The sequence below is a fragment of the Battus philenor genome, unplaced genomic scaffold (genome assembly GCF_028537555.1).
Source record: "Battus philenor isolate CCGP_79_NKW_IND1 unplaced genomic scaffold, ilBatPhil1.0.hap1 SCAF_17, whole genome shotgun sequence".
NCBI lineage: Eukaryota > Metazoa > Arthropoda > Insecta > Lepidoptera > Papilionidae > Battus > Battus philenor.
Window position 1 is genome coordinate 8,133,235 of NW_027181679.1, and position 17,662 is coordinate 8,150,896.

At 32.8% G+C, this 17,662-nt stretch overlaps 3 protein-coding genes across 5 annotated transcripts in view; 2 read left to right on the plus strand and 1 right to left on the minus strand.

Moving 5' to 3' along the window:
• The first annotated feature begins 74 nt into the window (after positions 1 to 74).
• Positions 75 to 3,412, plus strand: LOC137920079 (1,5-anhydro-D-fructose reductase-like). 3 transcript variants are annotated; one of them, XM_068763312.1, is made up of 7 exons: positions 75 to 187; positions 257 to 424; positions 717 to 920; positions 1,393 to 1,643; positions 1,723 to 1,873; positions 2,528 to 2,710; positions 3,048 to 3,412. In XM_068763312.1, the coding sequence occupies exons 1-6, from the start codon at positions 122 to 124 to the stop codon at positions 2,699 to 2,701; spliced, it is 1,014 nt and encodes a 337-aa protein (XP_068619413.1). In that variant the 5' UTR covers positions 75 to 121; the 3' UTR covers positions 2,702 to 2,710; positions 3,048 to 3,412. The 3 variants fall into 3 exon arrangements, with proteins under 3 accessions (XP_068619413.1, XP_068619412.1, XP_068619414.1); XM_068763311.1 differs by having other exon boundaries at positions 2,528 to 3,412; XM_068763313.1 differs by having other exon boundaries at positions 1,723 to 1,801; positions 2,528 to 3,412.
• Positions 3,248 to 12,089, minus strand: Mcm5 (Minichromosome maintenance 5). Its single transcript, XM_068763310.1, has 13 exons — positions 11,872 to 12,089; positions 11,642 to 11,789; positions 11,163 to 11,270; positions 10,087 to 10,259; positions 9,460 to 9,538; positions 8,780 to 8,938; positions 7,872 to 8,109; positions 7,606 to 7,799; positions 7,076 to 7,216; positions 6,239 to 6,415; positions 5,061 to 5,305; positions 4,271 to 4,413; positions 3,248 to 3,740 (listed from the first exon to the last, which is right to left on the minus strand). Exons 1-13 carry the CDS (start codon positions 12,024 to 12,026, stop codon positions 3,511 to 3,513), a joined length of 2,190 nt encoding a protein of 729 aa, XP_068619411.1. The 5' UTR covers positions 12,027 to 12,089; the 3' UTR covers positions 3,248 to 3,510.
• Positions 12,090 to 12,544: 455 nt separating this feature from the next.
• The window catches only part of LOC137919923 (dynein beta chain, ciliary-like), a 65,003-nt gene continuing 59,885 nt past the window's right edge, over positions 12,545 to 17,662 (plus strand). The window contains exons 1-4 of the mRNA XM_068763145.1: positions 12,545 to 12,553; positions 12,828 to 12,932; positions 15,860 to 16,030; positions 17,285 to 17,455. Coding sequence (XP_068619246.1) covers positions 12,545 to 12,553; positions 12,828 to 12,932; positions 15,860 to 16,030; positions 17,285 to 17,455 — 456 coding nt within the window. The remainder of the gene's footprint in view (positions 12,554 to 12,827; positions 12,933 to 15,859; positions 16,031 to 17,284; positions 17,456 to 17,662) is intronic.

The window sequence follows — 17,662 nt, forward strand, 5'->3', positions numbered from 1 at the left end:
GCTGGTTTCCAAAAAATCAATGTTTGACAGATTGCCCTTGAACAAAAAGGTTTATAGCAAAGCAAAGGAGTGGTACAAGTATAAAGTTCAGTTCAGGCAAACTTATAGAAACCTGAAAACCATGAAATATGCTACACTTTCTCAAACTGGCGATTTAATGCCTACATTAGGTTTAGGCACGTGGCAGGTTTGTATTGAAACAAATGAAGTCTGTATTCATGGACAAGAATTATAACTACAGGGGTGATTTTTTCAGGCCCCTCCAGATGTTATAGAATCTACTGTTTATAAAGCTCTGGATTTAGGGTACAGGCATATAGATACAGCCTTTAACTATAATAATGAAGAAGCAATTGGCAATGCTATAAAACAATGGATAACAGATGGGAAAGGAACCAGAAGAGACTTATTTATCACCACAAAGGTAAGTTATAACCGATAGTAGTGAATCTGCGAATTACTGAACGCATTTCATCAAAATTATTTAATAGATTTTGCTCTTAAATATGAGGAATAGTTCAAGGTGAAATTTTGATCGATTAAGAGTAGTTAATAATAATAAACGTAATAAATGCCTACATATTTTCGTAAATAATTTGGGTTTTGTTACTCTATCAAATATTTGTTTCTAACCATGAAATATATAAAAACTGTTTTAAATTTGTTGGACTATACCACATTGAACGTAAATTATTTTTAAATCTTAATATTTCCAGCTTCCGCATGTTGGAAATAGAGCATCTGATGTGAAAAAATTCCTTAATTTACAATTGAGTCGATTGCAAATGGATTATGTCGATCTTTATTTAATACATGTTCCATTTGGTTTCCATTGCAATCTCGACACTTTGACGCCGGTAGTTAAAGAAAATGGGGAATATGAACTTGATATGGACACCAATCACGTTAGTACTTGGCGGGTGAGTGAGAATTTAGTGCATTATTAGATGTGCTTTATATAATTTAAATAGATAAATATGAAGCTTCAGTCTCTCATCATTTCTGCCGTAGGAAGGCCGCTGCTAGACGCAGGTATCCCCTGTATATTTCTAAAGAGGCCAATTAGGCATCCAGTGTTTTCGACGACCTTAACAAGGTTACGTTTACATAGTGGGTGGACAGCCTAAGCTGCGCTTGCTGATCTGTGGTCTCCACTTCAGAATCTTAAAGCTACAGCAGACATCTGTTCTGCGAGCCGTATTTTCTGCTCTCTGTTATTTCAATTTATTAACCCGCCGGTCTATATCGCTTATTTTAGTTCGCCTACGTGGCTCGATAAACAACTGTAAGCATGCCAATGATGCCCGAAGTTTCGATATTTTTTTGGTAAGATGTATAAAACCAGTGTATAGCAATAATAAATAGATAATTTATAAACTATTATATTTTCAGGTAATGGAGCAGTGCCAAAAAGAAGGTCGGATCCGTAATTTGGGTTTATCAAATTTCAATGAAGCTCAAATATCAAAAATAATTAAGAATGCTACACTTAAACCGCAAGTGTTGCAAGTGGAGCTCCACGCTTATTTTCAGCAACTGGAACTTCGGAAGTTCTGCGCCGAGAATAATATAGTGGTGACAGCATACGCGCCATTAGGAAGCCCCGGTGCTAAGGACCATTTTGTTAACAAATATAATTACAAGTACGCACCTTCCATGTCTAGTCTTCTTGCGTTGGGCAAACGTAAAATGTATCTTTAATTGTACGCGTACATTTTTCAGCCCAGATACTTTTCCGGATTTGTTAGGCCACACCGAAGTGATGGAGATTGCGGAGAAGCGCAACAAAACACCAGCACAAGTACTGTTAAATTTTTTAGTAACTCAAAAAGTTGTAGTCATACCAAAGAGTACTAGTGAAAAAAGATTAAAGGTGTGTACACATTATATTTACTTTGCCTTTTAGTGGCCACTTTTGAAGTACCTAGTGTATTAGTTTTTTTAGGTTTTTAGCAGCTTTCCTGAAGCTTTCATTACACTTTGTCGTATTCGTGCTACGGTGTTGGCGTCGGTAATGGTGATTACAATCTTTAGTCGCGCGTCCACGGCTCGTAGAATTCATTATATTTGTGATCTATCGTGTAGGTGATCTATTCTTATAGGAAAACTCCTTTATCATATTTTCTCTTTTAAAAGCCTCGCGCTCAAATTGATCTCTATTGTTTCGCCTCGGTTCCTGAATTTAAATGTGTATTCATCCGGAAACAGTACTTTGTTCAAATGAAACGTGTCTGATGGTCGACAATTCATGGACTAATTTTAATACAAAAAAAAATAATTTCTAAAAAATATTTATCCTTTGTGTTGTGAGTCTGACAATTACCACAAACAAAAAAAAATCACTATAGGAAATTATTTTTTAATATATATATCATGCCAACTAATTTTGTCAAATGGTTTTGTTATAGGTATATAACCTTATACATATAAAATTAGGTCAATTCAATAAGACCGCTAAGGATAAATATTATTTTACAATATGAAAACTTTCTTAAGTCAATGTGAAGAAAAAAATATTTTGTTTCAGGAAAACTCCGATATATACGATTTTGAATTAACACCAGCAGAATTGAATCGCTTGAAGAAGTTAGATAAAGGGGAGGACGGACGTATCTTCAATTTCCTTTTCTGGAAGGGTGTGGAGAAGCATCCGGAATACCCTTTCAATTTTCCTGACACATCAGAAAAAACTGCAGAATAATTTCTAAAGGTTGCTTAATATATTCAAGCTGTTTTCGATACATGCAGACCTTGTGATAAACTTTTATGCCTATAACATTTAAATTACGATAGAAGGGTTTGCAACTGATTTCATCACATTAACCGTTTGACAGCTATCAATAAAAATACATTGCGAAAGTGCTATTTATATATAGATGTAGCATGCTATATACCTATATATAGATAATTTCGGTATCATGAAACAATGTCTTTTTTAACCCCTAAAATTTTGAAAACTATGTGTTTAATTTGGCTGATTTTATGGAAAAGAAGAAAATTTATGATTTAAGATTCATTTTCGTTAATTTTTTAATTTCGTTATACAGAATCGTAAATGACAACGCGATGGCGCCGCTTAGCCGTCAAACGGTTAAGAAGCAAAATGATGCAGTAATGTGTGGCAGGCACTGCGAATAACTTCCTGATGCAATGTCTCTCTCCTGCTAAAAGCGATTTTAATAAACATTTAAATTCATGCATAGAAGAGTGAGAGACTTAGTATTAAATTTTAAACTCGAGGGTTAATAAACAGTTGAATATGACCTTTGCCTGATTTTTAATGTTTTACGCTTATACCTAATGACCACCGAGTAGCTTTAATTCTATGAGTCAGTGTGACTGACTAATAAACGATTCTAGTAGTGCCCTGTGCATCTTTAATGTATTTATTTGCCAAGATTAGACTAGCTAATGAATGTAATTATGAATAATTGATAACTCAATAAATGTTATAAAAAAACTTTTTTTCTTTTATTTATTGAATCCCGCTATTTATTGTTGTTGAAGGATTTAGGAAAGTCTGTAGAGCATTTTCCTTTGTAATCGGTGTTGAAGCTCGCCACGCCTTATCATTGTGTGTATAACTTTGAGTATAGCCCGCTCTGGGTACTTTTGTCGTACGAAGTCTTGTATAATAGTTTGTTCAGACACTTGAGATCCGACTGCAAATCTACGCTTAAGTTGTTTCTCAATGCGGGACAACATCTCATGGTCTTCTTCGGTGGTGAAACCTTCGGCACCTAAAGAGAAAATGATATCAAATGAAAAAGTCAAATTATTTAATAAAACTATTAAAACGCGAAGCAGAATTTTAATAAATACATTTTTAAAACTAATAACAATTAAATTTGGGACGTTCAAAATTAGAATAATTTAATTTATTATTAGCATTTCGGTTGTAAGAAGTTCACTGCTGGACATAGGCCACCTCTATAAATTTCCACTAAGATCGGTTAGAAGCGACCTACATCCTGTGTTATATGGCGACCTTAATAAGGTCATCTTGTGTAAATTATTATGGACATTTTGGATAAATAAAATTGTTTTTATGAATTAGCAATACCATCAATAAAGGAATTAAAGAAATTTGATATTAATTGAATGTTGTATATTATTCTTTTTAACTACATGACCTAGCAGACTAAATATAGTCATTGTGCTCATTTTCATGTCCTTGTCTGCCACCATCTTTGCTTCACTGAGGAACTTTACACACAGTCTTGGGTTTGGATTTCATTAGCTTTGTATAAAGATGTAAAAAAATGATTACCTGCAAGGCTGCCAGTCATAGCAGCGTCCAATGTTGACACTTGGAACAAACGCAATGCTTCTGTAACATGAACTTCTGTTGCAAATGGCTGCAGTTGCATTTTGGCCAGGGACTCTGATATTCTGACGATGGCTTCGAGTTGTCTGTAAATTCAACACATGTATAATTAGCGTGTTTTATTGAGATATTTTGTATGAACTAAGCAACACCAGATTTAAATGAAAAGAGAGAGACCTTAAACAATTTAATTAAAATTAAAAAACAAATATTGGCTTTAATTTATATATATTCAATACATTGGTAGAATAAACCAAATAATTTGCATTTAAACTTAAAATCAAGATCACAAAAATTATATTATAAAAGAACTGATATGGTGAAAGTGTATATTTTAAACTGAATAGTAGTAATCTTTTTACATAGAATGCTTCAATAAGTTCATCAAAACCTATATATGTTAAGGTCTCATTTTCAAACAGCTTAAAGATTGACTACAAAGAGTAACAAAATACACCTAATGAACAATTTTTATCCTAACCAATATATTCTTATGTTTGTTTATTACATGCATAGAATTTATTCTTATTTTTGGTTCATAGTTTTAGTCTCACTACTTTTAGAATATCACTGTCGTTCAACGAAATATTTTATTTGGGATGTCTCTATAAGATGAAATCTGTAATGAAGATATCCATAAAGGAACAAAAGTAATCAACAGCCTCGAGGATTGATAAGCCCAGTAAGTATATAGCAAAATCCGTCCCTGGAAAAAGAACAGGTATTTATTTACCTCACAGTTATTGGTATGGAGAGTCGTTTGTCCGTATGCCGCTCATGTTCCAATGTTCCGGTGCGCATGAGCACATACCGCGCTTGAAGGCGCTCCGCGGCTGCCGCGGATAGGCGTGGCCCGCAGCGAGCCCGGCAGTAAGCGCTGTAGCGTCGCAGCAGAGCTAGCGGCAGCTCCCCGGCCACTGTCTCCCTTTCCACGCTGTCGCCGCCCATGTGCACGGATATTATGTGCTTCGCGAGAGTCTATACATAAGATTAATTAATTGACATTTATGTAATGGTCTATCCATCTTTATGTATCAAGAGAAGAATCCTCTGAAAGCCCTGACTCCCCCTGCAAAGCATATCTTCCAGAGATCGCCAAAATGTTGCAACTAGCCTTGCGCTGCCTGCATACATCGATATTGGCTGTTTTTTTTGTTGGCCCCCGTTATTGTGGATCTACTTTGACTATGTTGTTGGTCCACCTTTAGTCTATTCTTTATATTATTTTAGAGAATAATACTGGTATAGCTAAATTTAATAATTAACAATTATCAAATTTATTACTTTAATAATGACATCCTAACATAAATAAATCCATGTGTGTTGCTATCTCAAACAAAAGTTAGTAAACAACTATTTTCCTTAGTAGCTTAGCATCCTAAACCTAGTTTGTAATGTACTTCTGGGTACCCGTCGGAAGCCACGGCACAGGCTATTAGATAAATCTTTTATCAGATAGAGAAACCAACAAGCGGTCTCATTTGAAATGGTTCCTATTCTGAGACGAATTTACATCAAACTCGGATCAGGGTTTTATCATTTTCACGAACATCGTTAATTTAAGTTTAAAAGCATTACACTCTATGGTGTAAATATTACTATTAAATTAATTTTAGTTCAATAAATTTTTAATATTTGTTATATAATAATTCACAAATTTAGAATATTGCACATAAATGTGTAATTAAATTTTCAAAAAAAGAAAAAATTAATATTAAATATATTCAATCAATTCGAATCAATAATAATACTATAAAGTGTTATTTAATAATGAAAATTTGATAAATCAATTTTGATATTAATTATAAAATTATGACTTCTTTTTTGTGTGCAATGATAATAATGATGACTAACGTTATGTAACGCCGCTTATAGTAATAAATAACTAGAAATATGCGTTATTATACTTACAATATCTCTGTTCTGGTCATGTTCATCCTTTACTATGAAGATCATATCAAATCTCGAAAGGATGGTGGGCATAAAGTCAATGTTGTCATCAGCTTTCGTATCATCCCAGCGTCCAAATACTGAATTTGCGGCCGCTAATACTGAACAACGCGAATTCAAAGTCGTTGTTATGCCTGCCTGGAATATTTGATAAAATATTTTTCATTAATTTTATAACTCTAGTGCTACCGAAACCGCTGTACCGCGCTTTAGGTATGTGCGAGGGAGGAGGGGGAGGGTGTTTACTGAATGCTCTGTTCCGTCAGGCCATTGTCAACACGTTGTCGCACTATGATTAAAAATTGTAAAGTATCTTGTATAAAGGACAGACTGAATAATCAACGTAAATGGTTACAACGTAATGCTCTAAATCGGACTAACTAATTTTTCTGGATGTCATTCAACAAGAAGTCATTATTTATTGTGAAATCATATCAATTTGATGTAGCAATTATAATTTGTTAAAACATATTTAATAAAATAAGGTAAAATAATATGTAAATACACAACTATAGAGAAAATTGCGACATTACAAACTTAAATATAAACTTTCATTTTTAGGATTATATAAAATGCAAATAGATAATATAAGACTACACATACAGTTAAAACTGCTTGATTGGTTATGAGAAATCCTTACAGGAGACATGACAAAAGCAACAAAAATTATTAAATAAAATGCAGCTGAATAAAACCCAGAGAGGAGCCATAGAATCATGAGTGCTGATCACTAGAGGTATGGTATGTAACGGCAGGTAAAAGGAAGCAATTAAAGTTAATAATAAAAATGTTGTTTACCTTAGCAATGGAGATGGTCTGTTGTTCCATAGCCTCGTGTATAGCGACGCGATCGTCTTCACGCATTTTGTCGAATTCGTCGATGCACACCACACCGCCGTCCGCAAGTACCATAGCGCCGCCTTCCATTACGAAGTTCCGCTATATTTTTAAAAAATTAGTATACACTCATATTTTTTTATTTATAATGTCGGATAGTGAATGAGTTTTTCTTAAATATATATAAACATTAGCTAATACGAAATGAATGATATAGGTCAGCAGATTGGCTAGTTAAAGAGGCAGTAGCCGCATGATGAGCAGAACAGATTGCCGCCGAGGTTGTAAGTTTCTGGTGGGGAGACTACAGACCAGCAAGCGCAGTGTAGGACATCCATGTACAAGGTGGACAGATCTTAATAAAATCATCGGAAAACACTAAATGCAGTCCACTTCCAAATATTTTTATTGGAAAACTATGTGTATTGCCATATGTTCAGGAATGGACCTCCTAAGACAGAAATGATGACGGTCAGCCAATAATTACTTACGCTTCCCGGGTCTCTAATAACAGATGCTGTAAGTCCTGCAGCACTGGAGCCCTTGCCAGAGGTGTAGACACCAATAGGTGCGGCTTTTTCTACAAATTTCAACAGTTGGGACTTGGCAGTTCCAGGGTCACCGAGTAGCAAGATGTTGATGTCACCACGTCGTGTAAGGCCATCAGGTAGTCTCTTGCGTGATCCTATAAATTAATTTTATTATTAACACAAAACAATACAAGATTGAAGGAATGATGATTAGATATTATATATACCTCCAAATAACAAGCTGGCAATAGCTTTTTTCATATCAACAGCACCGAAAACACTGGGTGCAATTGATTTGGAAATTCTTTCATATATGTCAGGGGATGCAGCTAATCTGCGGAACTGTTCCTCTTCATCGGCGGTGAACGGACGGAGGCCTCCCGTGACGCCCTCTTCCGCTGTCAGTCCAACAGCGCGCAGGTAAGATGAGCGCACACCCACCGAACCTTTGTCGCGTCCCTCTCTCTGAAGAAAAACATGTGTTATTACATACAAAATACTTTTAATCATAGGTAATAACAGCATTTGGTGAATAAAGTGATTTCTTTTTAAGTAGTCTAAATATTAGAGCATTAGAGACCAACATAAAGGTTACTAAAAAACTAGGCTAGCTCTCATATCCAGCTCAGTTATTAGCATAATAATTATAGCAATGAAACAACATAATAATTAAAATATTAGGCAAAACATATTTCCAAGTAGAAGTGGAAGAACAAGCCAGGTTTTTGTACAGCCACCCATTGGCTGTACTTTTGCTACTTGTATTAATTTCCATTCTGTACATGCTCGCTTGCATAAAAATAACTAAATATATTTATTACTTATTAATTAATATTTTGAATATATTTAATTATAACAAGTAGTAACTTTCTTTTTGCATAAGTTTTATTATTAACGCACAGACATTTTTAGCCAGTGAATGTTTGTTGAGCAGCGGAGGCAAAGTAAAGAATCAATTCCTCTATTAGAAACTGGTATGACTTTGGCAGTTCCAATCGACATGTTGGTTTTTGTTGCGTACATACCAAGCCCAGTGCAGTGAGGTAAAAGGTAAAAGCGAAGAGTTCTACCCCAACCTAGTTTTTTATGTATTATAAAAAGATGAATATATTAAAATAAATGGTTAGGTACCCACTCCAATTTTGGCTATCTTCTTAATGGAATATATGCCCAGAACGGTGACGCGGGCGCCTGGCGCAACGCGCTCGCATAGCACCCGTTCGCAGTACACCGTCAGGTGACGCGGCATCTCACCCTGCGGGATACTCTCTGGGCTCTCTTGCAGCTTTAAAACCTAAAAAACATTAAATATGTAGTATTTAAAGAGATAGAAATGTTCAACCCTCTCTGGCGTCGTTTAATTGGAATCCTAAATGCTTTGAGTGACAGACCAAGTGGTAGTATGACTAAAAGGGACTTCTGTACTCAGTAATTTCATGAAGGTTCCATCATAAGGTGAAACAAATAATATGGTAACGTAAGCAAAGGCTCTTGTTGGAATTGTCTGGCTTAAATACTGCAAATAGCTCTATACTAAACATTATTAACAGACTAACAAGATCATCTGTGGACCTTGTGGGTGGATACCCTAAATTTTAATACTTATATATGAATATATATACATTTGCTGATTAACAAGAAAATTAGAGTGCAAATATAAAGATTAAAGTGAAGTTTCATATTTTTACCATATTAAAGATAAAAAAAAGCGCCATGGTTAGCAGAATTATATTGTTTAATTACTAGTACTAAAGTAACAAAAGTTAACATGGAATATTTTAATCATTTGAGTAAAGTATTAAAAATTTTTATTACCTGATAATCAATACATTTACATTTGTCTGGGATAATGAAGTATGGGTCCAAAGGGCATTTTGGACGACCAGCCTGTTCTCTGAAAATATAAAGATTAATTTAAAAGTCATTTTTGAGTAATAAGGTACACACTTTATTTATTTTAGACCAAGATCTAACAACTCTTTATAAACTGTTAAGTGTATTATATATTAAAGTGAAATGAAGTTATGCATTATATCTATAAACTAAAATAACCAACTTCGCCCAGCAGATTAGCAAGTTGTAGTGGCAAGCAAGTAAATGGACCTCAAGGTCCTGGAGTGACCACAGACAAGTAAGTATAGTTTGGGTTGTTCACTCACAACTCCATCACAAGGTTGTCAAATGATACCAGATTGCAACTGTTCCTATTGGAAATCTGTGCGGAAGACCTATGTAAAGTACCTTCCTCCCACACAGCTGAAATAATCGTGATGATAATGACTATGGTCATTACATTCTCAACCTCCAATAAATAGATGTATGTGAATTGAAATGTGATAATCTTTTTAAATAATAATAATACATGAAATTTTGTATTTTATTTTATATTACTACTTTGATGTATGCAGCGATAAATTTTTACCAGCAGTATTATATACTTACGTATTACATTTCCTTGGCATTACATAGCCTTCAAGTCCAGGCTTCACTGGTAAATTTGGTATGACATTACGGCACGAACGGCATTGTATTGATATTTTTGTAGCTTTTGCTTTTATTGCTGAAGTTGATATAACAATACCTGGTATCTTCACTAGCCTTGATACAGTTTCAGACTAGAAAATAAATGAGTAAAAATAATTTCTTTGTACACTAGGAGTGAGCAATCTTTTTAACCAACATGCCAATTTAAATTTTTATTTTTTTTTGTAGGCCACACATAATGTAACAGTTATTAATAATTTACAAAATTATATTTTTATCTTTAATAAACATTAGAATAAGAAAACATACTAATTTTAATGTAAAATCAAAATAAACAGGATAACAAAAAACAAATGTACTTGAAAGTTTTGATGGACCATTTTTTTCAATACAATCATACATATATAGCTTTTTAATTATGCATCACATAGTTTTATCAATGGCTACTATTAATTAATCGTTTCGGTTTAGCATGTACCACTATTTTAGTATATTTTATTTATAACAATATATTGATAAAAGAAAATCAATTTAAGAATTCAATTTCAGAAATGCCTGGTAGGCTGCATAAACATGTTTATGTTTAATGGGCCATGTGTTGCTCATTCCTGTTGTACACTATATGTTACTTTTATTTCTATACAAAGTTCTAGTATGATAGATATGTTTGATGAAACCTCAAACAAAATTTAAATCTATTGTCAAAGAGCAAGTTCTCCATCATGATTATGATAGATGGCTACTTTTAATTTTATAAGAAAATTATCTTTAATTTTGTTCACTAATTACTTCCACTCCTTTAAGTAATACATTAAAATGTTTGAAAAAAATAAACTAATTTAATTACATTTGATAATTTTAGTATTACAGTGATTTTATATTTAATATAGCATAGGAAATAAGTTTCTCCTAAGACAAAATTATTGATGTATAAACACATAGGTAGTATTGCTCCTATTGGGACTCCATTAGTTGATCAATCAAATGAATTCAAACAATAGGATTTTTGGTACCATTTTTCTATTTCAGCTTACCTTAAGTTCTCTTAGATTGGATGGGTTTGCATCTGATGACAATAAAACCTGGATATCTTCAACTTTTTCCTCCCCCTCAGGTCGAGGGGCAGTCAGTTCATCTGCTAACTAAATGAAAACATTTATTTTTGTACACATTTGCAGTTGAATTTTAAATATGTAAACACATCTTTTATAAAAATCAAACAATAGGAAGGGTAAGTTATGTACTTATAAAATACATAAAAACAATATCAAATGTTTTATTTGGAATAACTTATATTAAATTAATCACTAAAATACTGTGAAGCCATGATATATGGTTAGTTAAAACAATGACAGAAAATGCATAGAAAGCCGAAGCAAAATTTAATATATTTTTTTTAAATTTGTGACTAAAGAATTAAGCTAGCTAACTAAGTAATTAAATTATAGATGATTGAAAAGTACAAATATAAACTAACAACATTGTAAATATTTGTATTTAAAAAACAACTTGCCTCTTTAGCTGCTTCTTCCAAGATGGGTAAATGTTCGGTTGGTTTTTTATATAATTTCTCTGCCAAAATCTCATCAAAACTTGACAAATCTTCTATGTTTATTTCAACCCAATATTGGTTAAGGTTATAATTACGTTTGAGAGCATCCCTAAAATTATCAAATAACAATTTAATACGCACATTATAATGTATCTTTCAGTAAAGATTTTGAACGAAATGATTCTAGGTACCTGTATTTAAAGTTAAAATTGCCGGTGTGAAATTGTCGAATAAATTCCTTAAACTTTTTTTTTACTGCTTGTAGATTAACATTTTCTTGAGATTCATTTTCATCAACGCCAAAATTGTCGGAAAAAAAGACTCCAGGATCATCAAAACCTTCCATTGCGATTCTCTAAGCACTGGTGGAAAAGATAAATTAACTTTTTTAAAACACACTGAGAGTTGATCAACAAATTTTGGCGCGTAATTTGACAAATGACGTACATATCTTGCCAGTATTAAACTTACTACCATAATTATTTAATTTTTGATGTTAAATCACTATTGTAGCTTTTTATTCTCATTTTCTTAACACTGTTATTTTCAATTAGCAATGTGTAGTTAGCTATTTTGGCAGTATTTTATTTAACATCTTAACCATGTGTAACTTTTTTTTCAGGTATTCTAAACTCAAAGAATTGGTTGCTATGCAACATGTATCACATTCGTCAAGCTTATTTAATAACGATCGAAATGAATAATAAATTTATCAAATAAAGGCAAAAGTTATCGTTTTGCTTTGATAAAATTATAATCCTTAATATCATAATAACTTTCAAGGACATTAAAGTTGTAATATATATTTTAAGAATGGTTATTAAATATTTTTTGCACTAAACTGTCCAGTGGTATATTAACGAAATGGGCGATGTAAGTATATTCAAATTTATTAAAGTTGTTTTTTTTGTTTATTAGTATTATTTAATATTTTTATAATTACAGCGTAGCTCCTTTAAAAAATTACTTTATGTAACATTATGTTTTTAGACCTTAAAGTTACAAAATTTTATTACTTGGGGTGTAATTAGCCATGGCGCTTTCCGAAATAGAACGCCATAATAGCTACAGAATAGAATTTTGCGAATAATAGTAGGATCCTCATTTATGTTACCTTAATTTTATTGTTTTGATTTATTGTTTTCAGAAAGAAGATGTTGATACTAGGCTCGAGTTTCTGAGTGAATATATAATGAAGAGTTTAAAAATAAAGTCCGAAAAATGGTCAAAGTTTATAACTGGTGATGAACGGGTACTAAAGTTGTAGTTTTAATTTTTTCCCCATTAATTTGAATCTTAAGACCATATTTCTAGAATTTTGTTTATAAGTTTCCTAGACATATATACTTAGTCTGGCCGTAAACACTGTTATAATTAAAAATAAACATTATATTACTTTTGTACCTTTAGAATCTGTAATTTTTTAATAAACAGCGCAGTGTTTTTTAATATTCACGCAAATATGTTGTAGAATATTTTGTGATTTTAAAATGGAGTGGGGTGATAAAGATAACCGAATCGCTGTGCATTACAGATTGCATTACAGAAAGCAGGTATGGTGCGCAATAAAACATTTAAAATCCTCCATACGCCTGATATTACTGAAATGTTTCTGTACCGGGCTATTGATAGGTACGTACGAAAAAGGTGGTCAAATCATTAATAGAAAGAATACGAAGATATTATGTCCAAAAGCACAAGATTTTCACTCGTGTGAAGACGATAGCACCTGGAACCATGTCGCGCATATATTAAAAGTTGACTTTGGACTTAGTCTTTGGGAGATGCTCTCGTCATTTCTTAACAGATAAATTAAAAAATAATTGGGTAGTAAAATCGAAATATCTAATGAAGCGATACGGAAAGAGAGTGAATATAAAAAAAATGTTTTTGAATAAGAAATTTTTACAATATGTTGTGCAACATGACAAACAAAATGGCCATATTTATGGACTCCACTTCAAGCTTCATATATTTTTAATCCTTTATACGTGTTAATGTATTAAACTGACACTCTGCTTTAGTAACAAATGATTCATACAGCGAGACCCGCTTAACGCTGTTTCGTTTAGCGCTATATCGGTTAAGCGCTCTTTTATTTCAACTTGGGGCTTCCCCGAAGTTGTGCATAGCGTTAGCGTGCGTAGGTTTCCAAACATGTACATAACATTTTCAAACCAGAGGTTGTGTTTCTTGTTTTATGCGGTGCTGTGTAGACGCATTTTTATCATTCGAAGTTTTTATTGACATTATTGTAAGTATAAATTTATAATAGTATATTGATATAGTACAGTACTATTGATACAGTTACGAATATTATGATCTTTTGTTTTATATCGTGGGTGACAATGAAAAATAAGAAAACAAAGCAACCATAAAAAGCATTTCAAGATTCTTGGGAACGTCAGTTTTAAATTTGTGCTGCATTGAATTTCATGCTCTGCACCTAGAAATACCTGTTCTGGAGAAAACATTATAGAAGATGAAAAAACGACAATATGGGATAGGGGACGAAATAGAACCCAATATGCCTTTAAGTCGTAATGGAAAACGATTGAATGAAGACATTTTAATTAAATTATGGCTGCGGTAAGTGACATAAGTAAAACTTTCGTTTCTAGTCGGGAATGGTTTAAATACCGAAATAATCTTTACGACACAAAGATTACAGGAGATGCAGCAAGTGGTGATACGAAATCGGTTGTTGTATTCCCAGCGATATTAAAAACCATAATCAAACAAGGAAACTATCCTCCAGAATAGTTTTTAAAGTTGAGGAAACAGATGTTTTTTTTTTGGAAAAAATGCCAAAATGAACATTTCTATCTCGTAAAGAACAACGGGCACCAAGTATTAAAGCTACAAAAGATCAAATAACATTGCTACTGGTTGGTAACGCAGGCGCAGGATTTTAAATTAAAACCGCCATTAGTTTATCACTCCAAGAACAATGAAATGCATGTCTATAATCAACTGTACCTGTGATTTGAAAGGCTAGTAAAAAATCATGGATAAATATGAAAATTTTTCGGGTAGGTTTACTGAATATAGTTTTTCCGTCTGTTAAACGTTATTGCAAAATAACTAAACTCAAAATAAAATAAACTTGAATAAAAAGCACTAGTATTAATTGGTAACACTCCAAGCTACCCAACAAATTTATCAGAACTAGTAACGCATTCCAGTTGAGGTGGTGTTTTTGCCATCTATCACCAACTCAATACATGGATCAAGGCGTTATATCAATGATAGACGATGAAGATAAGCAATTAATAAGAGAATTTTGCAAAAACTACGTCATGAATGCTGTTGACCGATTTGACATTGATTGACGATATAGATGAAATTCTGGAAAATATAGCGGAAATAGCGAAACAAACCCGCTTTGATGAAGTATATGTGGAAGATTTCGAAGAAAAAGTTCAAGAAACAGCGGCTAGTCTTTCTTATGATGAACTCAAGGAATTAACTAACAAAAAGAAAACAAACATATTGATAGTAGTGATTTTGAAGAACAGCTAAAGTTTTGGAATTCGATGGCATTTAAGAAATAAGAGTTTGACCACTATAACTAAAATTATGGATCATTTTGTTGAAAATGATCCAAATTTCGACAGAAGGTCAAGACGAGACAGGTTGTCTCTTTTCGTATCTGCGTTATCTACTTAACAACTTCTAACAGAACGCAAAAGGAAAACGTGAGTTACATTAGGTGTCTTCTTGACCAAAAGCCTAAAAATTGGAGACACAGAATAGACTGAATAATCTGACTTGGAATTTTATTTTTTCTAATAAGTATATTCATTTAAATAGTTTTTTTTTGTAAACAATAAATGTTTGGTTTTAGTTTTATTAAAAAAAACATCATTTTGAAATTTAATACTTAAAAAATTGTCTATCTATTTTTCCTAACTCCACTATTTACATGCGTAGTTTCGCATAGCTCTCTACTTTGATGGAACGTATTTTACGCGTCAAGCATCTTACTGTACTATACAAAGTTTTTTGTTTGTAACAATATTTATGGCAAGACTAAGTAATGTTCGGTTATATATTGCTGTCGACGATTGTTATTTTTTTCTGATAAGATTTGCATATACATTTTAAATAAACCGATCAATTAATTCTAAGGAATTTAATAATATAATACATATTTGCTATATTTTATTGTCATTACAGCATGTCTTATTTAGATTCTTCGATTTACCTAAATACGACATAATTGTATTCCGGATGAATACCGCAGGCCAACTTACTTGTGCAACTCAATTTCCCCCAATAAGCAGAGGAAAAATGGTATATTTCTTAAGAAATGAAAGCCATAAAGTAACGCAGGCTAATGCACGTCAGGTCTGTTTTCAATTGATATTACATATTCATCATGTTAACTGTAGTTCATGAAAATAAATTACGAGACAATGAAATTTTTGTACCTGACAAATATTCCTTTGATATTTACAATTTTACGAGGTTGGTGGTAGTAGCGAACTGGAGTAATTTAGCCTAGAGGAGATCGACCTTTGCGGTGTACCATAATATGACTTTAAAACCGTAGCAGGGACGTAAAATGTATAGTAGCAGAAGGCATTTCTTTTTCTCGATTGATGATGATCTTTTTCTATACAATTCTATTTTCTACTTTCTTCAAGAAAGTAATAACAGAGAGTCTAGTCATTGATTTCACTTATCAGACAAGAGAGTAGGTGATCGCTCACGTGGTCTTTTACCGTCTACTTTTCCTATAACCAGTAGTTTGTTGAAGTCGTCCAGTTGTCTGCGGACGATGTGTGCAAAATAACTTAATATTATGGAGAGCCTGGTCTTAATCTTGAACCGGTCTAGGATGGACGTATAGTTCCCCTATGTATTAATTCATCATGCTGTTCATTGTCGAGATGTTACTATAATCATTAAAATGCTACTCGTATGACCGTAAGCGGAGTTGCGCGCTATCAAAACAGGAATAATTTACTACGGTATATTTTGTTGATTTTATCGCCCTATATCGCCTAATTTTAAAACTAGTTAAAAAGTGAAGAAATCTGCAAAATTCAAATTTTTTAAGCTACTAAGCACTAGCTACAGCTTGCAATAAAAAAAGAAAAATATCTGTCGTTCCATGAGTAAAAACCTTATCCCTTCCGTTTCCGTTAGGGAAGAGGTATTAACAGGCGTAACAAAAAGTGTTAATCGAGTTCGAAGCGGTCTAGCGCATATGGTTTCATTTCTGTACAAGAAATATGTTTTGGTTTGCTTGCTGTTAGTTTGAATAAAAGCTTGTTCAAGTAGAGTATATTTTATTTTAAATAAAACAAAAACGTTCTGTGCTACCTAGTAAAAATGGTCAAAATATGTTATTGGGGATTAATATCAGTCTTGCTGTTTTACGGCTAACATAATTATGAATTCAAAAAGGTTTTATTAACATTTTATTTCTAAATATTTAGTTGACGTTACACCGAAGAAGTTAAAATTTCTTCGGGGAGGTATTTAGTTGTTTCGTAGGTTCTTAAAGCGCCATCTATTGTCTTTTCTAGTTGCAGTGACGTGGTCAATATTCCAGATGACGTAATGGTATTCGTTATGCTATATTTTTAATTTTAGATTTTGACTATCGGGGAGATATCGGGGAACGTGCTGATGGATCTCACCGTAATGGCAAATGACGTTATTGGTCCGTTACTCTGTAATCCGGAGAATCAGAAGGGTTGGCCGAAAGTTGTGCAGCAAGACATGCGTCGACACGTTAATGACTTGAGGAACTTGATGCATCAGGTTTATAGAATTTTCAGTTTATTTTGTTATCGAAATCTTTTAGTTTTATTTTCACATGTTGAACAAGAATAGAAATAACACAATTGTTTACACTGGTTTTATATAATTTAAAATATTACTGTTAATTACAATTTTGTATTCTCCATTCGTATTTTAATTTAAACGGTTATTATCCATCATTTAAAAAGTGTATCAAGAGTAAATAGA

What these genes read in the sequence shown, in the direction of transcription:
- LOC137920079 (XM_068763311.1), top strand. Translation starts at nt 122, where the DNA reads ATGAAATATGCTACACTTTCTCAAACTGGCGATTTAATGCCTACATTA. An exon ending in TAGGTTTAGGCACGTGGCAG is followed by an intron (nt 188 to 256) that starts GTTTGTATTGAA and finishes TGATTTTTTCAG; the next exon opens with GCCCCTCCAGATGTTATAGA. An exon ending in CTAGTGAAAAAAGATTAAAG is followed by an intron (nt 1,874 to 2,527) that starts GTGTGTACACAT and finishes ATTTTGTTTCAG; the next exon opens with GAAAACTCCGATATATACGA.
- Mcm5 (XM_068763310.1), bottom strand. Translation starts at nt 12,026, where the DNA reads ATGGAAGGTTTTGATGATCCTGGAGTCTTTTTTTCCGACAATTTTGGC. An exon ending in AGAAGATAGCCAAAATTGGA is followed by an intron (nt 8,110 to 8,779) that starts GTGGGTACCTAA and finishes GTTTTTCTTCAG; the next exon opens with AGAGAGGGACGCGACAAAGG. An exon ending in AGACCATCTCCATTGCTAAG is followed by an intron (nt 6,416 to 7,075) that starts GTAAACAACATT and finishes CAAATATTCCAG; the next exon opens with GCAGGCATAACAACGACTTT.